Below are 25,865 nucleotides of genomic sequence, written 5' to 3' on the forward strand. Positions count from 1 at the left end.
CAGACACATACAAATTATCATGTTTTTCTGAATACATTCTCTATAACTGACGAGATAGAATATTTCCTTGACAGATACTTCAAAATAAAAACAAAACAAAAATCAATGCCCAGATTTTAAATGATCAAACTTGAACTATGCTTTTGAATTCTCTTAAAGAGAACCAAGGGTTCAAAAAGTAATAATCAGAAAATAAAACCAAGACTAGTTGTAGAGGAACCTTGATATTTAGACATTTCCTTAAGATGGAACCATGTACAATACATCAAATTCTTAGAACATATATTAAATATATCTTTAGGTGCTGTTAAATATGTACTATGAAACTTCAAACACTCCCTAATGTGAATGATTATATCTAGCCTGCCCAAGATTCTAGGGTTTCTCCACATCTTTATTTCATCACACACTTTCTGGTAAGTTTCTTCATTTGACCACTTTTAGATTAATTGAATTAAAAAAAAAAAAAAAAAAAAAGAGGTGAGGACAGCCCCAGTGGCCCAGCGGTTTTAGCGCTGCCTTCGGCCCAGGGTGTGATCCTGGAGTCCCGGGACTGAGTCCCACGTCGGCTTCCTGCACAGAGCCTGCTTCTCCCTCTGCCTCTCTCTCTCTCTCTGTCATGAATAAATAAATAAAATCTTAAAAAAAAAAGAGGTGAGTAATTAAGATGAATATTAAAATGGCAGTCCCATTTTTACTCGACTATATTAAGGTTTATTTTTTCTCTTTTCCACAGATTGTTCCATTCTGTTTGAATAACACAGGTGCACCTTAACAAATTTGAAAGGCTGTAGAGCAGGATTCCCCAGGTGGCTCAGCGGTTTAGCGCCTGCCTTCGGCCCAGGGCCTGGTCCTGGAGTCCCAGGATCGAGTCCCACATCGGGCTCCTTGCATGGAGCCTCCTTCTCCCTCTGCCTCTCTCTCTCTCTCTGTCTCTCATGAATAAATAAAATCTTGAAAAAAAAAAAAAAAGAGAAAAAGAAAAGAAAGGCTGTAGACCAATGAAAAGAAGTTGAACATGGTAGACAAAACTAGCTCAAAAGGTTCTGAGCATCATGCTTTTCTAAAAACCTCAAAGCTTATTTTATGTGCTCTTCCTTTTAAAGAACAAGCACAAGGTTGCTTTAGGAAAGTCTCTAAACCAATGAAAGATAGTTTACCGACAGGGAGAGTAAACTGACCCTGCCAAGACTGTCTACAGAGCCACAAGAATTAGGTGTTTTTCCATCACCGTTTGGAAGGGTTTCCCAGGAACACAAGTGTAACCATCTTGGGTACCAATGGCCAGAGTGAAGGCTCAGCTCTTGGGTATTCCTGCCATAAAAATAAAAAAGCATTCCTCATCTCCTCTATTCTTAGAGATGTGCTTCCTGTGATAAATGGTCAAATTCCAAAAACCTACCCTTACAGAGAATCTACCCTTTGGTTCCATATGGATGTTTATGAATGTTTATGAATCTACCCATTTTCCTCTACCTCTTTGAACTGTATTCCCTGCAAATTCCAGAATGCCAGGTGTTTGTCACCCAATATCCTACTCTCTCCTTATTCCCTAAGAAAAGAATCTAGAATTCATTCCTGGTGACAATACTCCAGTTAATGCACTACATCTACCAGCCTCCCTTGCAGTTAGGTGCTACCATCTGGCTAATGGGATTAAGCAGACATTGACAAGAACTTCAGCAAAGGCTCCTAAATGTACCTGAACTGTAGTCATTAATGTCTATTCCCATTTTAGGAACATCTAAAAATACCCCCATTTGCTAAGAAAATGGAGTTCAAACTCATCAAAGCATCCAAAGCTGTTAATCTCCTCCCATCCCCACACCATCTCTCCCACCCACATTCCTAAGGCTTCCTCTTTTGAACCTCTACACCTTCACTATTCCTTCTGTCTGGAAATCTCTACTATGCCCCAGAGTTAACCCCTACTCATCCTTAAAACCCAGTTTAAATTCTGCCTGCCTCTACTCTGAAGACTTTTTGTACATTCCTCCCTTGGAGCCTTGGGCATACTGGGCATACTGGGTTTCTTACCCTATCAGGCTGCAAAATCCTTCAAGGTACAAAGTGAGTTATTTCTTTGTTTACTCATAACCCCACAAAGATTCTAGTGCTCATGTGACCACTGAAACACAGAAGGCATCCAGTACATGTCCATAAAATGAATGATGCTTTCAAATTTTCAAGAAAAAGGGCAGAAAAATGCAGTAAGGCAATAAATTAATAAGGATAAAAAAAACAAACAAACAGAACTCCAAATCAGTGTCAATATCACAGAGGTCAATCACAAACGCCTGGAGAAAATCTGGAATAGAGACAAAACACATGAAAACATAATTCAAATACCCAATTAAATATCCTGCCTTAAACCTTCCCCTCATCTGCTAGAAGAATCGATCAATAGGCTTGGGTTTGTGTTCAGTGTTCCCCTTCTGAGATGAATGAGCAAGCAAGCAATGAGTTCATGTGTCAGAATTTTTAAGAAGCATAAATAATTTAACAATGGTAAGAAGCCTGCAGAATAATATTTTAACCAATTTTTTTTTTTCCTCCAGGGGGGGAAATTATGTGAAAATTTCTTTCAAATCTCCTCATTGGCTGTGCATGAAATCAACAAATACAACTAAAAACACATACATGTAAGAAAGAACTCCCCCAAAACTGAATACTCCCACCAGTGCCCTTACAACATGACAAAAATTGCCCATAACAAAATTCACAATGATAACAATTTAATCTTTGAGTCCAGCCCACAAAATGAGGTGAAGTATTCAAATTGTAAATACACACAAGGGGAAGGAACTGCCTGGAAACAGAGTGCTTCCTAGCTTGCTCACTGAGGTTTGACCTCCCTCTGCCCCTCGATCTTCATTATCTTTGTATCAGCTATCTTGAATGGCCATGCTGACAAATTACTCAGTCCCTACTTCCCAGGACTTGCACGGTCTTAAGGACATCTCTATCCAGCCACCAGTAGCCTAGCTCCTACTATTTTGGCCTTCCAGTCACATGGCTACCCTCAGAGGACTCCCTCCCTCTCATACTTCACTGAACAAGTATGCAGTAAGTTCAAAACTGCAATTTTGTCACAAATGTACTCTTGCCAAGTGGAGCCCTTCACATTCCTCAAACCAGCAGCAATATGTAAGCTGCCTTCACCTTCAAACGGCCCATCAGTTAGCTGGGAATGTTACCCCCACACAAAACAATTGTAAGATTTCGAAATTTAGTTTACTTTCATTGGATTTAAATTTTCTGGACTCTGGGGGTGTAAGAGGATTTAACACTTGACATATAACATTAAAAATAAGCCTGAGAAAAAACACTAGCAAGACACAAAGCTAATCATAATGACCTCGATTAGATTTTCAATGCCTGTCAAGTGAATAGCATATAGTGGCATTGACTTAAAGTCTGTGAACTTGAATAGTACAATTCTTTTGGAGAAATAACAGAACTCAAGTTTTTTATCTTAAAGGACCAATTCTGATCCTGGCTCACGAGTAAGAAGTAAATACTAGCTGTAAAAAAAGCAAAAAAGCAGCAAACTGAAAAAGGACAACGATAATGAAATTTTCATTTTGATGTCTACTCAATTTAGTCCCAATACACAAATCTTATTCAAACAAAATCATTTCTTGGCACCCTCAATTGAAACTGTCCCAAACAATCTGAGGATTGATGAAACCTTTCAAGAATGAGACAACTTTTGCTAAGTCAACTGAATTTCTGAAATAAAAAGTTGCAAATGACTGAACATTAAGTTATTGACAGCCATTTATGGAACCTTTCCACAATAAAATGTTACAGAAAAGGCTGAAAAAATAAATCTTATTTAAAGTTTTAATTTTTTTTTAAAGACTTTATTTTTTATATATTAGAGAGAGAGAGAAGAGAGCACAAGCAAGAAACGGGGGGAGGCGGGGAGGCTGAGTGGGAGGGAGAAGCAGACGCCCCACCAAGCAGGGAGCCCGAGGATGATGTGGGGCTCCATCCCAGGACCCCGAGATCATGACCTGAGCTGAAGGCAGACGCTTAACTGACTGAGCCACCCAGGCGCCCCTAAAAGGCTTTAATTTTCTCTCTACACTTGTAGGTAAGGGTCATTCACAACTTTTTAAACACAAGTTAATTCAAGAATCAATCACATAATTCTTTACTTATCACAATATAAAATTGCTAGCTCACAGAAGATTTTATCAAGTATTTAGTAAATACGAAATGCAGTGATAGTGATGAAACGGGTACAGGAAACTGCGATTTTTCTACCCAACCATTATTGTTTTTCATTATTTAACCGCTCTCCAGTAGATCCCCTGTCCCTATTTTTTTTTACATCATGCAGAATATACAGTTCTCTCCTCCATATCCGAGTTTATATTTGCATAGTGAAGAGATCAGAGACCTTTCCTGATAATATCACATAAAAGATTACACCCACAACAGACTTCCACATAGCATTCCCCTAAGCCCCTACCCTAACTAAATTTTTTCCTAGTTCCCTACTGTGTCCTTTTTATCCTGTCAACTTCTTGCTATTCTTCAAGCTTCCTTAAGGGCAGGAGATTCAGAAATATTTGTTAAATGAAAAACTGCATTTCCCTTTGCTGGCTGTGCCCTTAAAAATCTGTTTCTCTGTGTATCTGAAAAAAAATTATTGGCTTTTCTATAAAAATTTTCTCTTAATTTGAAATTACTAATTAATCTAATATGTAAGTATCTGTGAATACTATTCTTAGAATGATCAGTCTGCATATTTTCAAGTTTCTATGGGAATCTCTGAAGAACTCATCACTTGCATTTTCAAATCAATATGCTGCGCTGACAAAACTGTATTTGTTTAAACAAACCATAATAAGCAATTAAGAGCATCAGTATGGGAAAGATTTGCTCTCAGATATCAATTTTCATGATACATTTTAATGTTAGTGTTGGGAAGAGTTTGCTAAGATTTCAAAAAATGTGCATCAGTTTTAAAGGTTCAGACATCAGGGCTCCCAGGTGGCTCAGTGGGTTGAGTGTCTGACTCTGGTCATGATTTGATTTCTGCTCAAGTCATGATCTCAACGTCATGAGATCAAGCCGTGTTGCGCTCTGTGTTGGGTGTGGAGCCTGCTTAAGATCTGTCTTCCGTTGTCTCTCCCTGCTTGTGTACTCTGTCTCTCAAAAAGTAAATATAAAAAAATAATAATAATAAAGGTTCAACCTTCAAAGTAAATGAGGATACTCCTTTTTTGAAAGACTTAAAAAAATCAATAAATAGGGGGATCCCTGGGTGGCGCAGCGGTTTGGCGCCTGCCTTTGGCCCAGGGCGCGATCCTGGAGACCCGGGATCGAATCCCACGTCGGGCTCCCGGTGCATGGAGCCTGCTTCTCCCTCTGCCTGTGTCTCTGCCTCTCTCTCTGTGTGCCTATCATAAATAAATAAAAATTTTAAAAAAATCAATAAATATAGTTAACTAGCACATTATCTACCTTTATCACATGTGCCTATAAATTCCATTTTAAAATAATTGAGTGTTATTTATAAAAACAGTAATTATGCTTATGAAAATTCATCCAATAGTAAAGGCGGATATAAAAAGTTTCTTTTTGGACTCATCAAGCCATAATAGATAATAACTATTTTATTTTTTATTAAAGCTAAAAATTATGTTGCCTCATTAATTATATAGTAATTAAGCACATGCAGACATGGAAACATTGAACAAATGAGTTTTTGGTAACTGGGGGTGAGGGGTCAGATCTAAGGTGCACAAATATACCCCAAGGGTAAGATTAAATCTCTTGTGTTCCTTCCTGCAAAATTTGTTCACATGGTCAAAATATATTACAGTCACTAAAGGTTTGAAAATTTAACAAAGACTAAGAGTTAATATACCGTATCTCTTACTCTCATTAAGTAGTTTTAATTTAAGGCTGAAAAGTAATGTATCACAGTCTCCATCATCTAGGATGACTTCTTAACATTCTTCAATGAAGACACAATGTGGCTTTTTATGGAAGCAATCTGAGAGCACCAGACAAGTTGCTAGATTTTCTAAGAAAAATATTAGGCCAAAAACAATTTCTTATCAATAGAATAAATATCCCCCCCACCCCAGCCAAAAAAGGAACTTCCCTTGCTCAATCAAACTTCTCAGCTAAGAATCATCTGAACCCAAAAAGAAAAAAAAAGAGAAAGACCATCTGGAAATTCAAAGATATGAACACTGCTTGGGGTCCATCACTACTAAGACCTTAAGAATTCTAGAATTTGTTCATCTACAAAACATGATTATTGTTCTTTTCCCTTTTCTGAGACGTTTATCTTGCTCACTCCTTGTCCTTGCTCATCGACCCTATACATAGGGTTGTGGTGCCATCTCATTCATCCTCACTAGATCTACTCTGAGCAAGATGTTTATTCCAAACATGGCTACATAACAACATTCTCCTACTTTACCTCATTTTTTGATTGAGTAGGACAAAGGTAAATACAAAATTAGTGTTAACAAAAACCCACACAGATTCCTTCAGACTTTGCTTATGGATTCTTCATGTGTTAATCATTCCTCTGAGAATTCCTGGGTGACTCAGTGGTTTAGTGCCTGCCTTTGGCCCAGGGCATGATCCTGGAGTCCCGGGATCGAGTCCTGCATCGGGCTCCCTGCATGAAGCCTCCTTCTTCCTCTGCCTGTGTCTCTGCCTCTCTCTCTCTGTGTCTCATGAATAAATAAATAAAAATCTTTAAAAAAAAAATCATTCCTCAATCTCAGGAACACCAATTTTGTCTACTCTCAAATACCTTAGCCTAATTTTGAAATTAAGACTGAAAACCTCTTACTCTATAACAAACAAAATATGCTGTTTAAGAGTATGCTTTTAATTAGGCAGATTACTATAAAGTTTTGAAGATTTGATAGCCATCATCTGATACTGTAATTCATTTTATTTTAAAAACTGCTTCGTATAGAAATGCTGCGTTCTCAAGCAGTCTGCTTTTTGGTTTCCTTGTATTCTGGTGAAGATCATTTCACACTTCCATTTTAAAACCAAAAATCTTTTGCTGGCATTTGAAATCTTCCATTTTGGCTTTGATGGACAAACTGGTTTATTCATTTTTTTAAAAAAGGAGATTTTGCTAAGAACTAAAACAAGCTTGTTCAAAGGTGCTTATGCATAGCTGATAGTCAATTAATAGCACAGTTAATAATCGAGCCGGTATACAAACCTGCTCAATTATCAGATAAATGTGGCAAGCTGCCCATATGCATATATTCAAAATAGGTCTTTCCATTGGTGAAAAAACGGTTTATACTTTTTACACATTTCTGTACTGTTTAAAATTTTCAGTAAACCAAAAAAAAAAAAAAAAAAATTTTCAGTAAACCCAAATTATCTTAATGTTTTTTTTAAGTGACACATATTAGAATATGAGAGTTTTTTTTTAAGATTTTATTTATTTATTCATAACAGACACACAGAAAGAGACAGAGACACAAGCAGGCTCCATGCAGGGAGCCCAATGTGGGACTCGATCCCAGGTATCCAGGATCACACCCTGGGCCAAAGGTGGCACTAAACCGCTGGGCCACCGGGGCTGCCCAAATTATCTTAATGCTTTAAAAAAAAAAAGCCAATTGAAACATAAAATAGATATATTTAGTGAGTATTTCAAATATAATATTTTAAATATTTTAGTGAAATTTTAAAACATGGATGAAATTTTATCTGTAATATGTCATTTTAAAATTTAAATCAAATTCATTTTTTTAAGAGAACTGCCAATTTCCTGCAATAATCTTAGCTGCTCAGTTAAGTGCAGTAGTCAGTAAGTAAAACATTATAGAGGTATTTTTTTCTTGTTTTTTTTAACCTTTCAACCATGTGTGACTTAAATATATTCATTTTACATCGTCATCATCACATACAGTAGTATCTAACACACAGTGCCTACAAGGAGTCATATTATATATCATATTATATATATTATATATTAATTCATACTGTTCCAAGCATTTTACATATATATGTTTATAGAAGTGTGTATATCACCATTTTATGAAGGAGAAAACAGGTACAGAGCCAATCCAGTCAATAGCTCAAAAGGGACAGAGCCATAGTTTAAGCCCAGGCAATCCTGCCCTCATCCAGGATCTTAATCAGTGAGATGTGACCTTCCCTGACCTTATGAGAATCTCAAGGATCGCGTGTTGCCTGCCTACCATCACACTGGTATGGAAATTAAGATTATAAATGCGAGTACAATTCCACTACTTTCCACAGAGCAGGGCTGTTAAAAAATCTCTCTTCTTCCACATTTCAAGCACTACCTTCTTTCATAAAGTATTATAATCCTAGCAAAGTTCAAGCTAAATCTGTACTGGTTTCTTCAAAAATGTAGCCGAACTAAATCTAAGCTCCTTACTGCAGCTAAAATTTCATGCATGTGAACCTGAGTCCTCTGTCTCCACCCTACTTTCAACAGTCAGCTAACTAATCTATCAAGCATCACATTTTCATAGAAGTATATTAATTGATGAATATGTCCAAGCCTTTTTTTTTTTTAAATGAATTACAGTTGACCTTTGAACGAGGGTTTGAACTGTGTGGGTCCACTTATATGCAGACGTTTTCCTGTTACATACAGCAAAGTACTGTAAATGTGCTTTCTCTTCCTTATGATTTGCCTAATAACACCTTCTTTTCTCTGGCTTCCTTTATTTAAGAATACAGTACATAATGTGTGTAAGTACCAACTACGCGTTGACCAACTATACTATAGGTAGGGCTTCCATGGTAGGCTATTAGTACTCTACCTTATTTCTAGAGCAGTCATTCTAACCCAATTTTTGGGGGACTTCTTCTAAAAAAAGAAGTATCAGCCATGCCTATCCATTAATCAGGATTACTCTGAAGAAGAAAATTCACAGATTTTTTTTTTCAAAGACAAATACTAGTGCCCTCATGGAAATGGTTATTTCTTAGGTGATCCACATTATACCGAAGAATTAGTTACATAACGTGTTCCCCTTCACTATGATTTTCATTTGCAAATTCAGTTTGAGGATTTAGGTATTGTTGGCTCTGTTTTTTTTTTTTTTTTTAATAACAACAAATTGAGAAATAGACATTTTGATTAAACTTGCTACTCAGTCAGAGGGCACACTGCCTCCTTCATGTTAACTTCCTCTGTCTGCCACCCCTCCAGCTCCCTCCAGCCCCTCCTAAGAGTGTCTCTATACTGGCTCTGAGACACAGGGTGACAGCATTTCCAAAGATTTGCAGGAGGTGGTATTTTGCGTCAATCCCCACTCTGTACGTATGGGAACCCACTATGAGAAGGAAACCATTTCACAATAATGTGGAACACAGAGAAGTGGAAACTACCAGCAAATACCAAAACACAAACATAACTTTTTATTCTATTCCCCCGTCCGTGGCCCAGTGAATCACTTTTTTTTTGTCATGTTACTCACTCCCTTGGTCAAGCGCTTACTGAAGATGTGGTAAGAGAGCTGTGAGATCTTGCTTTCAGCCCCTTCCCCCCTTGACCCCTTACTTCGAGGTTCCCCACCCCCCCTCCTCTCTAGAGTGTACCCTGCCCCTTCCTTTGACTTGGCTTCTGTGACAGTTCATGAACATACACTGATAATGATTTGTTTATCGTCTATCTTCTCCACTAGACTGGAAGCTTTGAGAAGGAAAACATTGTGTTTTGTGATTTTTTGTGACAACACAATGTTTTGTGTTGTGAACAACACAATCTCTTCAGAGCTGTGGCCAGGGTTTGGCCCAAAAGGAGAATCAACAGAACTGTCCCAAATGAATAGATGGAAGGTTTCAGGGAATCAAGCCCTGCCTTTGCTCCACCCTGCCTCCAGGCATGTGTGTATGTTGTGTGTGTGTGTGGTGTGTGTGTGCACACCCATGTGTCTGTGTCTAGGAGGGGAAAGGCTGGTGAGGTATGTAAATATTATAAATGCAAAGGTTTACACTCCCTTCTCCCAGACTTGGGGTACAACCCTGGCTGGCAATGAACTACCAGGAAATTCTCTAGGATTATCTCATCTCATTGTTCCTTTATTCCTTAAATATAGATGTTTACACTGTAAGGCTTTTGCTCAGTAAACCACTTAATCTGTACTTTCCTCTTGGTATTTAACACTTTCTATTTCCTAGTCTGCGAACTTCCTGTAAGCAGGGGAACGCAGTCAAATTAAACCTTCCGACCTGGAGCTTTACATTTAAAGTACATTCATTAAGGTTTATTTTTGCATTTGTAATTGATATAATGAAGCAGAGATTAAAGAAGGAAAACATTAAAGATAATTTGTAAGCCTCTTAAGGCATTATGTGTCCCCACCCAGATCGTTTGCAGAAACAGAATGTACATTTCTACTGAATTTTATTGCACTTCTTCAGTGACAATTTAGTCCACGTGAAGGGCATCTAATAGCTATGCATATTTCTGGAATGATTGACAACTGTCAGCTTCATATAAACATCTGTAGAGAAGTCTCCAGTATGCCATCAACAGTAACATAAAAATAAGGAGCCTCTAGTAACAAGGAGAAAGCCTCAACCACAAGGAAACCTCTCTGTTTTCCTTCTTTTGTATTGCTTTCAATCAGTCATTCCTAACTTAACCTTGTCATCTATTCAGCTGCACGTTCCTTTTGCCTTCCCCAATCGGAACCAGGCGTCATTATTCTACCTGGAATACTTCTCTGCAGTACTAAGAGCCTCCCAAGTGCCATCAGGCGCCTCTGCTGGTTAGGGTGACAAAAGAGGAGAAGCTTCTGTGCCCTGCCGGTTATCACCCGTCTAACCCGTCGATTAGCAAGAACCAGTGACTGCCTATAGATCAGGATCGAATCTGAGCTTCACGATTCTGGGTACAGATGTCTTTTAGGGCAGTACTGGTCAGGAAGAGTCGGAATCTATCATCTGTGAATTAGCATCATCGTCAAAGTAAATCACTGTTTTCAGGTTAAACCCCTCAATACAGTAAACTAAAAATCAAAGAAGCAAGTTTAAACAAATAAATGTTAGAACCTTTAAATTTCATATTCTTATCAATATACCAGGCAAATTCATCAACTCAGAATAACCCCAGAAGTGGAGGCCCCATTATCACTGCCCTTATTCATTTCTTTTTTTAGAGCCACCTGCAGTAGACCTATTTTCTAAGCCCTACAAAAGACACTCAACTCATAATTACATCTTTCAGTGGACACAGATATAGTTGAATTAATCCCCCTCAAACCTCATTAGAGTGAATTGCCTACCCTTTCGCCAATGCTTTGCAAAATGGATTAATGTGCATTTCACCTCCACTCTTTGAAGGAAGTGTAACAAGTAAAAATGTCCAAAAGAATGGCAGAAAGAGCCAAGAGATGCACACTGGCCAAAAAAATAAATCTGAATCATATTTGCCTGCATGTTACCTGTTTATACAGAAAAAAAAAATAGCGCTCAAATAAATTAAATATTTACATTTTGGCAAAAACTTCAAATATAAAGGTTATGATATGCTCCTTCCTTACTTAATTTGTGTGTGTGTGCGTGTGTGTGTGTGTGTGTGTGTATGTTTTTGGTGTGTCGGAAGACAACCAGGAAAATAACAGAAAAACTTGTAGGAATAAATAAATTGGAGGAAAGAAAGGGATCCCCTTAATTAAATGCATCTTTTAAAAACACGGAAAACCAAATGCTTCTCCTCTTGAATCATTCTAGCCCTATGGTCGTTTCTGAGCCACTTACAGGTAAAAAGAAGGGAGAAAAAGTTCAATGACCTTGTCAATCAGGGACTCCAAAACTGTCCTGGTGTGATAATTCGCAGAGCCTCAGTGTAACGAAAGAAAAACACTGATCTGGGAATTGCCTTTTTGGAAAAGGAGGGGGAAAAAAAAAAAAAAAAAACTGGAAAAATTGGGAGAGACTGCAAATGGTTAAGATACCTATATACGGGACCCCGAACGATGCGGGATACAAATACAAGCTCTTCTGCCCCGACTGTCACCCAAACAACTTCTTTGCATCTCTGGGTAGAAAAGAAAAATAGTCGTTTTGCACAGGCGTTAGCTGAATGTTCGAGAGTTGGATGAATGGGGAAGACTCGCTCTACACCTAGCGGTGGGTGGATTTCGCCAGGCTGCAGCCTCCACACCGCTTTTCTTTGCTGCACTGCAGAGGCGCCATCTTCTCCGTCTTAATCTTCACTCAATTCAATCCTTTTATCTGCACCCTAAAAAAAGAGACCCCGAGGACCCTCCCCGGCAGCTCGCGGCCGCAGGGGGCTCCTCCAGCCGGCCCCGCGTCGCCAGCGGGGAGGCCGCGCCTTAAGCGGACAAACGCCTCCTTTGATGCCCAGGAAGGCGGATCGTGCCTCCCGGGCCCCGCTGCCCCGGCCAGACGACCCCCCGCGGTCCGCAGGGCTCCCCAAGGGCTCCGAGCCCCGCCCCGAATCAGCCAGCCTGGGGGGGGGGGCGCGGCGGGAGCGGGTCCCGGCAGAGCCCCAGCCCCCTCCGGGACAGACGCGCGGCGCGGGCAAGGGAGGCGGCGGCGGCGGCGGCGCACAGACCCCGGGCCGGGGAGGGCGCGGTGGCGCCGCTTTTGTTCCCGGGAACCTTCTCCGTCTCCCCACGCAGCTCCAGGGCCGAGCGGACGCCGGGGCCGTCCAGGCTCGCGGAGGGTGCGAGGGGGCCGCGGTCTCCCATCACCCCCGCCCCCCCCCCGGCTCTCGCAACTTGCACAAAAGGGAAGGCGCAAACCGTACAAAGTTTGCCCGCGGAAGGCGGTGCGCGAGCCCGCCGGGGTCGCACGGAGCCGCCGCCACCGGGAAGGAGCGGGAGGTCGGGCCGCGAAGGGGCGCGGGGATGCGCGGGGGAGGTGGGACGCGGCGGGCGGAAAGGGGGTGCCTCTCGAGCCGTCCCGACTCCTCCTCCGCGGGGCCCCAGGGAGGGAAGCGCAGCGACCGCGCGCGGAGGACAGGATCCAGGGGCGCTGCGTCTTCGGTCCCCCCCGCCCCCGCCCCCGCCCCCGCACGTGCTCTGCCCCGCCAGGCAGGGACCGAGTCCGGGTCCCAGCTCAGGATCGCCTCCAGCTCGCCGTCCGCCCGCCCGCCCGAGCGCGTCCCCGGGGCAGGGCAGGGCAGGGCAGGGCAGGGCCGGAGGCGCAGATGCGCAGGGCGCCTGCAAAGCGGGGGCGTGGGACGTGGAGGAGAGCGGGGTCCCCGGGACTGCCCCCGCCCCGGCTTCCTCCAGATTCAAGGCTCGGAGGGGGGGAATCGGGTTCCCACCGTACCCCCCGCCCTCCCCGCCCCCAACTCCGAGGCGCGGCACCCACCTCCAACGCCCGAGCCGTCCAGGAGGCCAGCAGGACCAGCGCCAAAGCGGGCAGCATCGCGACCCTGCGCGGGGCACCGAGCGCGCTGCTGTGCGAGTGGGGTCCGCCGCGCCCTGGCTCTGCCGGTGCCGCCGCCGCCGCCGCCGCCGCCGTCTCGGGGGCCCCGCGCTCGCGCCGCTCCGGCTGCTGCTCTCTCCTGCCGCTGCCGAGGAAACTGACGGCGCTGGAGCGCGGCGGCGGGGCTCGGAGCCCGGGGAGTCAGCTGATCCGGCCCACCCCGCTCGGCACCCGAGAGAGACCCCTAGCGGAGCCGCCGCGGAGCTGCGCGCGCTCGGCCGGGAGGGGCGGGAGCGGCCGGGAGGGGCCCGCGCCCCCCGCGCGCACAGGTGCGGCGTCCGCGGCTGCTCCGCGGCTGCTCCGCGGCTGCTCCGCGCCCCGCGCGCCCCCGCCCCGGGGCTCCGCGGGCCTGCGGGAGAGGCTGGGGCGGCGCGAGGGACCGAGCGGGATCAGGGCAAGGTGAGTCGTAGGACGCCGTCTCCGCTCGCCCTCGTCCCCGTGAGCTTGACTCATCCGACCCCGCGGGCCTCTCGGGGATGCCGGATAAAGGGCTGCTGCCGCCGGGGTGCGTTGAAGCCGCATTTGGTGGTGTGTGGGTCGGGGCGGGGGGAGCGTTTCTGGAAGAGAATAGGAACAGGACAAGCTTAAAGGAAATTAGAATTTCTTTGCTTGTTGAGAGAGGGGGAAAAAAAAGGGAAAAAAAAAAAAACTCATCCCCACACCCCCACCCCCCCACCCCTGTCAAAAGCAGCCAGGAACAACCTGGAAGGAATATCTATCTTTAGAACGAACCGAAAGAGGAAAGGCACCGGACCTGGAGAACAAGGGGGCGACCTATTTACTTCTCCTTGAAGGAAGGATTTTGTTAAAAAAAAAAAAAAAAGTTTTGCTTATTTGTTGGGTGTTTTTGGTTTTGGGAAGGAGATGGTCAGGGATTTTCTTTTTCTTTTTCTTCTTTTTTTTTTTTTTTTTTTTAATCAAGCTGGGATGTAACATCCATGTGAGAGGGAGGGTGAAATGAAAGTTTAGAGGGAAGGGATTTGGAAGGAGGATTCCTGTTCCACCCTCGTAACTAAGAACTCTTGACCTCAAACTATGTCCTTGTACTTCTTTGTGGCTGTCCTAAATTACAGAAATGAACCTGCTGGGAAGCCTCTTTCTCCTAGATTAAACACAAACCATCCGATGTCCGGTTAGTGTTTAGCTAGGCTAGAATGCTCTAGAACTGCTCAGCTGTATCTCCTGCTCATGACCAGAAGGAACAGAAGTGACTAAGGGACGGTCCACTGTGGTGCTAGTGGGAGGGGATGAAACCACAGACTCTGGCGATTGGGATCAGGGCTCAGCCAGGAGGATGCCAACTTCCCTCCTGAGAACTCACCATGTATCTGCCCCTCCCCTAAATCTTGTCTTCCATCATTCTCCCCTTAAGGCATCCAATCCTGACCCCTGGATTACTTTTTTCCCCATTCTTTGAATGTCCTCAACAAATAACAACAAATATATGTTATAGTGCAATATTTGTGCACAAGCTTTGTGTCCTATACTTACAATTACAAAAGTCATTGAGGCCTTTACTATCATTCCCAAGCATAAGATGGGAAGCTGAAGCTTAGCAAATCCCAACAGCAAATAACACACATTTACCCACCTTGCCAATTGCCTGCCTGTCCTAGGCTTGTATGGACAGTGGAAAGCATCTGAATGCAAAAAGGAGTGTAACTCCAAGATGGGGAGGGAGCAAGGCCAGCTACAAGTTGTGCAGGATCCACTGCAAAATGAAAAGGTGGGACCCTTTGTTCCAAAATTAAGTATTTTAAGGTGGTGACAGCAGAGGGTCAAACCAATCACGGGGCCCCTTTTGAGCGCAGGGCCCTGTGTCATGCTGATTGCATGCCCTGGAAGCCAGTCCTGGGGCTGGGGAGGCTTAATAAGAGACCTTTATTAAGCACAAATTCAAAAATACGGTGAAGTTATAATCTCTAAAAATGAAAGTTCTTAGGTTTAGCATTTTCTCTTTCCACTGTTGAAATTCACCACATTCAACACATCCCTGGGACAAGATGTTCCCCCGGGAAAGATGATTAGCTCCTGACTCTGTCAGGATGATGGACATCCTTTACGTTTTCTCCCGTTCTGTCACCACTCCGAGATCCTGATGGCTTTTACTTTTCAACCAGTATCTCTGTTCTACATTTAATGCCATGTCCTGCCCTGAGGTGTCTTCTGGATCCCCTGGGCAGGAAGTGCAAGAACATCACCAGCCAGAACACTGGAGAACTCTGGAGGGGACTGACCACCCACTGGCAGGCAAGTCCACACCAGCATTCCAAGCATAGGCTTCAGTATGTCAGTTGTGAGGGGGGTTCGCTAGCTCATCAGACAATGCATTCTGTCTTTGGGCTGTAGGGTTACTAGGAAGTTCTTGCCTCATTGAAAGCCCACATTCCTTTTCCCTAACCTCCCACTTAGATGCCCTTTTGTACCCCTGTGCCCAAGCAAAAGTAGCCTTTTCCACACCACAGAGCTTCAAGTATTTGCCAGCAATTTTAGTGCTGCTTCTGCCTCCAGCGTGCTCCCCTCACAAAGTAACCGAAGCACTTCCTTTAACAGTTGTGCAAATTGCTTGGTTTCTGGACCCTTCCCTACTCTGACCATTCTCCTCAAACGTGTTCTGGTTTGTCAGTGTCTTTCCCTACTGCTCCAGGGGCGTGGTGAGCACTGCAGAGTGGGCCAGTCCATTGCTACCTCAGGCTGCAGGCTAATGTCGCATTTGATTTTATGGACTCACAGTGGTCACGTTCACTACCAAAGCTCCCAAATATATTCTATGAGGAGTGCTGCTGAGCCACAGCTCTGTTGTCTTGTGCTGAGGGTGTTATCTGTGCCCTGCAAATATCATCAAAAGCAATCTTAGTATAAGCCAGAAGATGGTCTCTCTATGGTTTGCTAGGGCTGCCATAATAAAGTAGCACAGCCAGGGTGGCTTAAACAACAGAAATTTATTTTTTCACAGTTCTGGGGTCTAAAAGGCCATGATCAAGCTGTCGGTAGGGTTGGTTTCCTCTGTGATGGCACTGTAACATATTTTGAGAATTCCACACGCCTCCTAACCTATCTTCCCTTCTAGAGCTTCATGCTGATTCTTCTTTGTAGAGCAAGAATAGATCTTGCATTGTTTCACTCTCATCTCTCTCTACCTTCTCAAAGACAAAAGGGCATTATTACTTCCTTGTCTTGACTCTAGCCTTCAATATCTATAGAACTCTAAACTGTAAATAGCATTTCAGCTTTTCATCATAAAATATTTTCTCCCAATGACGAGTGCAGGTTTTCACATGGTAAGATTTTCTTTTCTTTCTAACAAATGGGCGTAAAGAAAATTTTAAGTGAATAATTAAGGCTGAACATATGTACATTTGACTAAGCCTGTGTAACAGACCTGGATGTTGACAGAGGATGAGACTTTTCACCTGCCCTTTTTCCTCGGTTACTGCTTCATTCACGGGTCCTTACTTCACTATGGCACCCATGAAGTGTTCATGTATCTTCAAGCAATACAGTACTTTTAAAAATTAGCTCTCCTCTGCAATCAGTTACACAAAACTACTTCAGAGACGGGCATTGGATTCAGGTAAGTAATGCTTTACAAATGGTCTTAGCGTAATTCAGTAGTAACTCTATGGAACAACAAAATCAAGTGTTTAACCAGGCACTGTTATTGGCAGCTGACTTACACAACTGGTTTGAAGAATGGTGGTAATTCCAACGTGCCCACAAGGACTAATTTAACAGAATATTCCCTTATCTTATTGAATAAAAAGGAAAAAAAAAAAAAACAAGAAAGAAGAAAATGGGCCATACATGCCAGCCCAAGAGGTAGGAATTGTAAAAATCAATCCAGCAGCAGGAAGACTTTAATGGAGACTGTAAGAAAATTACACCGATTTGTTTCTTCAGAGAATTTTAATAGGGCAGCCCTATGCGATGGTGGAAAAAGACTCGGGCTATGAGAAATCTTGACGACTACACATCAGTTTTGGAAATAGTTATGGAAGCCACCAGAGCTTCCTTTACTGACAATCCCACCCCCTCATCAGGTGGTGTGGTGCCAAACTCAGAAGGTGCCTAACACAGTGCCTGACTGACAAATAGAAATCAGTTCTCTTTTCTTGAGAGAACAGGAATTCACATTAGCTGTCACTCAGTGGCCAGGATAGTCCTACTTTGACCTTGCATCGACCTTGCCAGTGGCTGTCAGCACAGTAGCTGCCGACCCAGTGTTACTTAGGTGGGTCCCTAAGTAATACATTACCAGTAAAAGTCCCAAATTCGTGAGTGATTTACTTTTACAAAAACATACATGAGAGCAGATTCAAGGTGACAATTTTTTATCAGTCTACTCATTTGTATTCCAATATGCTTTCTTGAGTGGGAGAGAAATGGATGGAGCTGTAGAATTAAGTGATAGGCTAAGAATTAGGCAAAAACTTGACCACTCCCAAGGACAGGTGGCAGATATGTGAAAGATATGCATCCCATTTGCAGGTGGAAAGAACTGGAAAAGATGCTTGCCAGAGGTGCTGAGAGGGTTTCACAGGGCTGGCCCCGCCTGCAGGATGGAGGACTACATCATGTGGAGAAGAGGAGTCATTCCCCAGAGCAGCTGCCAGAAGCCACAGCTTGCCATGGCTTGGGGCCACTGCCAGCATTCCACAAGGTGACAGACTTTGAGGCTGAGGGATGTTCTGCTGCAAGATATTGAAGACTTTGTCTACACACATATCATATTTAGGATTGTCCTTTCAGTTCACCTCTTTAAAGAGAGAGAAGTCTTACTCTTTGGTAAGTAGCTCAACTTTCAAAATCCTAGCAAAGACTATAGCCAGAAATGTGTGTTACCTAACCCTAAAATGATAGAGAAGATTCCAGGCAGATATGCTTTAAGTATTCATGAACACCTTCTGTAAGTAAACAGCATCCTGAATGACAAAGCACACAAACCAACTAACAAATAAAAGCTTCATAGGCATTCAGTATATAACTTTTGTCCATAAGCAAACACCTGACTTTGCTGTATCCCCCAAATGTCCCATGTGATATTTATTCCCATTAAAGTAAACATAAGTCCTGGGAATGCAAGTGTTTAGCATTGGTGGATCAATCAAATATTTGTACACCTCCACTGTGGGAAGGATAAAAACCTGATACATTCACTCCCCTTAAAGAGCATATGCTTATGTGAGAAAAATATCTGGGGAGAAAAAAAGCATAGTGAATGGTGACTGTAGCTAACAATACCGTATTGTATACTTGAAAGTTGCTGAGAGTAGATCTTAAAAGTTCTCATCACAAAGGGGAGCCTGGGTGGTTCAGTTGGTTAAGCTTCTGACTCTTGATATCGGCTCAGGTCTTGATCTCTGGGTCATAAACTCACACTGGGCATGGAGCCTACATAAAAAAAATGTCATTATGGTGATGACAGATGTTAACCAAACTTACTGTGGTAATGTTTCACTATATATATTTCACTATATATATATATATATATATATATATATATACACACACACACATACACACACCTATATGTATATATGCATAGTAAATATGAATATGTGAATATATATGTGCATATATGTACATATACATAGTGAAATTTATATATATATTTATAAATAAATGGTCATCTCCTACAACTAATATTGTTACATGTTAATTACTTCTCAACTTAAAATTTTTTTAAAAGATTTTATTTATATATTCATGAGAGATACAGAGAGAGAAGTAGAGACATAGGCAGAGGGAGAAGCAGGCTCCATGCAGGGAGCCCGATACGGGACTCGATCCTGGCACTCTAGGATCATGCCCTGGGCTGAAGGTGACGCTAAACTGCTGAGCCACCCAGGCTGCCCTAAATTGTTTTTTTTTTAAATACAGACATGGTGGAAAACTTACATCAGTAAGTACAACTTGATATAAAGTATTTGTGTGTATGTATATGAATGCATCAGAAAAAAATTAGAATCATAATCCTATAGCACTAAATAGGGTTAGTCAGGGACATCAGTAAGAAGGGTTTTGTTTTTTGTTTTTGTTTTTGTTTGTTTTTTTTTTGCAGTGGATTTGATAGTAACAATAAAAGGAAAAGAATAGGGAGCAAGAAGGAGGATATTCTAAGGAAGGACCATGTAAATACATCCAGAGTGTTCATGATGGAGCTGGTAATTGGGAGTTAGCTGTGGGGGGCACAGTTAGTGTTTGAGGAGATGAGGAATTTAGGTCAGATAGAATGGGGGGCAGTGGGCTAATACTGCTCACTATAGGTTCCTAATCAGTCTGACATACTGTGACATTTCTAGAAAAAGGTCTGTCAGTGGGGAAAGTGGGGCAACTTGGAGGGTGAAAAAGTTGAATTCGATTGGGAAAAATAGGGAGAATTGCCAGAAGTTTCAGATATGACCATGGATGGGATTTGTATAAAGTGTGAAAAGTCATGGTAGGACACTTCATTACTAATGAGACCCAAAGGACTACTGTGTGCCAGGCTGAGGAACTTACACGCAGCATCTCACTGGATGCTCGTGAGTTGTGTTGGGTTAACCTCCCATGTCACAAATAAGGAGGTGACCAAGGGTAATGAAACCAGGAAGGGGTGGAGGAGGAAGGATTTGTACCCTGTTCTGTCTCACCCGGACACTATTAATCACATTTTATTTTATTTTTTTTTTAGTGAGGGAAATGATAAATTTGATTTTTTAGTTTGTTTGGATGTAGGGATCAGAAATACAACAGGAAGGAACTTGCATATCGTATGCAAAGACCTAAGGGTCATGAATGAGAGATAAACGCCAGCCATGGAATGTGGCAGTCATCTCTGATGATTGGCAGCCTGTCCCCAGCACACGAGCCCAGAACTATTCAGATGAAGTTACCATGATATCACAAAAAAGCAGAGATGTTTCTTGTTTACTTGTAACAACCGACTCGTCATTTAGAGACGTGGTACCTGGGAGAGGAACCATAAGTACTCCTGTAAATAGTGTGAAGTACTCCTGTAAATAGTGTGACAAGGACGTGGTTATATTTCTATCCTAAGGTTATTTTCCAACACATTGATGAGCTAGAATAATGATTCTTGAAAAATGGAAAAAAGAACATCATTTAGCACAATTTCCAAACTGTGTACAGGGGAACTCTCGAACAGCAGTATGTTACTAAGTGTTAAATACGTACACAAAAATAGTTCTCTAATCAAATAAGGTTGAGAAATACATCGTTAAATAAAATTAAATATGTATCTTTATTTTAGAATGCCTACCACCCTTTAAAATGCTGTCGTGTGCTTTGAATTGTAGAACTCTTTGCATCTTGTAGCTCTTGACATAGCATCCCTCACTATCACATGTTTTTGTTTTTGTTTATGGCAGCAACTCCTAGGACTAGTGTCTCCCCAAGCAAGCTTTAGGGAACTCTGCTTTGAAGGCATCTTAATGGACTCTTGGACTTTTTTTTTTTTAAGACCCTTGCAATAATGAAGGTTCATAGCATACGTTTTTGTCAAAGCAGATGGGTTCTTTCCACTGAAAGGTGTTTCCACACATGACCTTGAAGACAGATTAATAAAGGAAGAAAGTAGGAATATTAGGCTGACAGACATTTTAAAGTAGAGCATAACAGATGACATAAAGAGCATCCTGAAAGTTTAAATAGGAGTTATAATGTGCATTATATGGAAGAGACTGGATTAGAGTCGTTGAATATTTATAATACACATATGTGAGTATATGACCAGCGCCCTCCCAGTTTGAGGGAGAAATGGACAGAATCCAATTCACATTTGAGCCTGCTTCTCCTTAAATTTCCTCATGTAAAAAGGAAGAAGTATTGGTAAATTTACAAAGATACACCTCAGGATAAAGCTTGAGTTCACTGCACTGCCTTTCATCTTCCCGGATAGGGGCCCTTAAGAAGTGGCCAAGACCTTTCCATCAATGAGCAAAGACTTCCAGGAAAAAGAATTGAAGGAGACAGGTATTGGATTAATTTTAAGAAGCTTTTGCTGAAATTTCTCATAAAGAATACATGGAAAGGAAAGACATAAGGAGATATAGCTCTCTGGGTCAAAAAAAAAAAAATCACCTCTAAATTCCCATGGTTTTTCTCTGTTAGTCTTTATTGAAAAATTCATTTACTGCTAATGGTGTCAAGGGGTCCTGTCAGCCCTTGTTATTGTACCAAAAAGTAAAATAAAGAAAAGGTTTAGGGAGCCTTGTCTGAAAAGGAATGTTGCCATTTCTGTTTTCCAACTATCTAGTGAAAACAGATTCTGTTATCTAAACTTCACAGAGCTAAGAGTCCAGTAACCACCTTGTTATGGTGAGTTTGTGAAGCCTGATAAGAGATTTATACTAAATAAGAAGGGGAATCAGGCAGGCAATTGCCTTTTGGAGAGGAAGAATAAAATAAGATGGAAATCGACAGGGAAAATGGTGAAAACACAAGTCTTGGTTTTCAGATGATTCTAGAGCTCTAACTTCAACTGTGGCTTAAATCTTAGAAAATATTGAATTCAGTACTAATTTTGGCCTACATAAGAAAACAAGTCACAGACTTGCTGAAACTTCATTGTCGCATTTTAGCCTCAATTATTTGGGAGCTACTGGGAAATGTTATTTTTTTTTTTACTCAGATTATATCAACATTGCTTGGTGCTTTTCCACCAAAATCTCTAGATAACCCCAACAGCCATGTGCAGGTGATACCTAGAAGCTAGCTCGAGATACTAGAAACAGTTGGAGTAACTCAAGTCTTTAATGCTGTTGCATTAGTCTCAATAATTCAACTCCTAGACAACCTACATGAGAGACATCTTTTCAGCCAAGATGAAGGAGCTCCAGCATACACAGTGATGTGCATTCCCTCATAGGCTCACTCCTTTTTGGGATTTGTCTTCAGCGATGATCATTCAGTGTAAGCTTTAGTCTCCATGAACCAAAGCTCAGCACAACCTCAGGCTTTATCTGTCCCTTGGGATTGAGAACCAGTTCTGTGTGTAAGTAGCAATTTCATCCTGATTTTTCAAGCTTGGAGCTCTCTCACCTTCCACACACTTGAAGAGAGATGTTAGATGCCTGGCCCTGAGGAACCTTATCTTTCATTGCTTTGGTAAGGAAGAATCTGATTTAACATGGTTTTCCTTTACTCTAAACATGCTAGGCGCCCCTCCCCCACCTGGTAATATCCTGTGATTGCCTCCACCCATTCATCTCCAACTCCTTTCCAGTTCCTATGAGTTGAAAACACAGAATTATAGTGTTTAGAACTGAAGCAGATGCAATGTGCGTCTAGGCCAAGCCTTTCTGTGATGAGGACTCATTGACAACTCAAAGAAGTGGGGTGATTTGCATCCACACCTCTGACTCTTTATGGGCAAAATTTGGCCCTAGACACCCTGACTTCTCATGCTCATTTCATCATATCTGGACATCTCACCAGACTTGAGTCATGAAAACAGGCACAGAGGCCAGCCATGCTTTATGCAGTGGTGGTATTTTTCATCTAAACTTGGCTTATCTTTCTAAAAACTTGGGGTTGGGAACCCAACTTGGAAATCACCAGTTTGATCCTCCCACGAACACAGGTTTCTCCCCTACAATATTCTTGAGACAATTATTTGGTTCCTGCTTTCTTATTTTTGTTATCAGGAGCTATCTTGTGGAAACATAAAAATTTCATTAGAATGCTTTTGTTGTTATAGCAAGCTAAAAGTTACCTTTTCTGTGACAAAGAAGGCAAGAATCTACAATGGGAAAAAGACAGTCTTTAACAAATGGTGCTGGGAAAACTGGACAGCTACATACAGAAGAATGAAACTGGACCACTTTCTTACATTATACACAAAAATAAACTGAGAATGAATTAAAGACCTAAATGTGAGACTTGAAACCATATACATTCTAGAAGAGAACTTAGGCAATATTTTTTTTTGACGTTGGCAGTAGAAACATTCTTCTAGATCTGTCTCCTCAGGCAAGAGAAACAAAAGCAAAAATAAACAATTGGGATTACACCAAAATAAAAAGATTTTGCACAGTGAAGGAAACCATCCACAAAATGTCAAGGCAACCTACAGAATGAGAGAAGATACTGCAAGTGATATATCCAATAAAGGATATATATCCCAAATATATAAAGATCTTATATAGCTCAACACCAAAAAGCACAAGTAATCCAATTAAAAATGGGAAGAGGACCCGAATAGATACTTTTTCAAAGAAGACATACAGATGGCCAATAGACACATGAAAAGATGCTCAACATCACTCATCATCCGGGAAATGTAGCTCAAAACCACAATGAGATACCACCTTACACCTTTCAGAATAGCCAAAATAAAGACAAATAAGTGTTGGCAAGGATGTAGAGAAGAAGGAACCCTTGTGTACTTTTGTGGGACTATAAATTGGTACAGCCATGTGGACAACAGTATTAGAGGTTCCTTAAAAACTTAAAAACAGAATACCATATGATCCAGTGATTCTACTACTGGGTATTTACCCAAAGGAAATGAAAACACTTAACTCAAAAAGATGTGTGCACTCTTATGTTTATGCAGCATTATTTACAATAGCCAAGATATGAAAACAACCCAAGTGTCCATCCATAGATGAATGGATAAAGAAGTAGAGAAGACTCTTAAATACAGAGAACAAACTGATGATTACCAGAGGGGAAGTGGGTGGGGGGATGGGTAAAAAAGATAAAGGGGATTCAGAGTACCTTTATTGTGATGAGCACTGAGAAATGTATAGGAATGTTGAATGTTGAATCATTATGTTGTACCTGAAACTAATAGAATGCTGCATTTTAGTTTTACATCAATCAATCAATCAATCAATCAATAAAACTTACCTTCTCTTTACCTCTAGCGTTTAGTCCCAATTCTGCCCTGTGGAGTAAAGCTAAACACCAAGAGTGACTCCACTTTCATCTCCAAGACACCCCTTCAGAAGCTTTAAAACACTTATCCAATGTTCCCCTACGCCTCTCTTTTCTCTTCAAACCTAACATCTGATATTCTGAACTGTGGCCTATAGGTTATAGTTGCCAGATCCCCTTGGGTAACTAGTGATTACATTACAGGACAGTAATGGGTAGATTCCTGGACATCTCCTGGGTAGATGCAGTGGAGAGCATTTATGGAAGGCTGATACTAATTTATACTATGTTTTTGCTTAACTAGGCAGCGATGTCATGGGCTGAGAGTAAGGATGGAGGGGAAGAGTATGTCTCTAAGGAAATAAAGATAGTGCATGGACACGGGAAAGATGGTAGGATTGCTGGACAGCTTTATTATTTTTCTTAAGATTTTATTTATTCATGAGAGACACAGAGAGAAAGCCAGAGGCATAGGCAGAAGGAGAAGCAGGCTCCCTGTGGGGAAGCTAATGTGGGACTCCATCCTAGGACCCTGGGATCATGACCTAAGCCGAAGGCAGATGCCCAACCACTGGGCCGCTCAGGCATCCCTGGACAGCTTTAAATTCACTTTAGGTTAGTTTTCACGGGGACCAAGTCATCACACTCTGTGTTTTTCTCCACCCATTTTCTCTAGCATGGATGCAGGGCTGTAGTAGGTGGAAAGTTGACATTGGCTTAATGGGTGGTTCTTAATCCCAGCTGCACATTTGAATCATTTGGATGAGCTATTAAAACATTCAGAAACTTTATCCCTACAGCAGAGGTTCTGATTGAACATTCTGAAAAAGAGGCCTGGGTATTTATTTATTTAAAATTCTCAACATGATTCCAAAGCACAGACATGTTTTAGAATCACTGAATTAGAGCAAGAAGGGGAAGGAAATGAGAAGAGGTGAGGGAGAAAGGAAACTTGGCTAAAGGTAGATGGGCCATGGGTTCCATGAGGTGCAATGAAAGAGATTCAGGACTTGTGGAGGGTGTTCAAGGCTGATGGATGCTGAGGGCTGAGCTAGGAATCTAGGGCTTTTGGGGTGACTGATAAAACCAGGAAAAGGGCACAATGAAATTTGCTGTGCTGGTCTAAATTGGTGCAGTCAGCAGAAATATAATGCAAACTACATAGATAATTGTAAACTTTTGTATAGCCATATTGAAGTAAAGGAAAAAAATACAAGTGAACTTAATTTTAATAATATATTTTCTGTTAATATATGCAAAATATTATCATTTCAATATGCAATCAGTATAAAAATTATTAACGAGATATTTGACATCCTTTTTCATGCTTTGTCTTCGAAGTTTGCTGTGGATATTACACTTACAGCACATCTCAACTCAGAGCACATATTTCAAGTGCTCAGTAGCCACAGGTAGCTGGTGGGTACCATCGTGGACAGGATGGTCTAGGTCATGGGGATGAGAATGGGAATGTTGCATGATTGCTTTTTTTTTTCTTTCTCCTTTTTTTAAAAAAAAATTATTTATTTTTA

The 25,865-nt window shown here is 41.8% G+C and overlaps 1 protein-coding gene and 1 long non-coding RNA gene across 16 annotated transcripts in view; one reads left to right on the forward strand and one right to left on the reverse strand.

Annotated features, from left to right (window-relative positions):
• The window catches only part of APP (amyloid beta precursor protein), a 262,507-nt gene extending 249,021 nt beyond the window's left edge, over positions 1-13,486 (reverse strand). For all 7 annotated transcript variants that reach the window (XM_077878896.1, XM_077878895.1, XM_077878894.1 and 4 more), the window contains exon 1: positions 13,336-13,486. In XM_077878896.1, the coding sequence (XP_077735022.1) occupies positions 13,336-13,392 (57 nt within the window). In that variant the 5' untranslated portion in view covers positions 13,393-13,486. The remainder of the gene's footprint in view (positions 1-13,335) is intronic.
• LOC144301802 (uncharacterized) overlaps positions 1-25,865 on the forward strand; it is a 467,418-nt gene that overhangs the window by 13,894 nt on the left and 427,659 nt on the right. For 8 of the 9 annotated variants that reach the window (XR_013368689.1, XR_013368684.1, XR_013368682.1 and 5 more), the window contains exon 3: positions 17,941-18,237. This is a non-coding gene — a long non-coding RNA (uncharacterized LOC144301802). Of the gene's footprint in view, positions 1-13,721; positions 13,852-17,940; positions 18,238-25,865 lie in introns of those variants that run through there. The other variant, XR_013368690.1, reaches the window with a different exon arrangement.

This window comes from Canis aureus, chromosome 30 (genome assembly GCF_053574225.1).
Source record: "Canis aureus isolate CA01 chromosome 30, VMU_Caureus_v.1.0, whole genome shotgun sequence".
NCBI classification, from domain to species: Eukaryota; Metazoa; Chordata; class Mammalia; order Carnivora; family Canidae; genus Canis; species Canis aureus.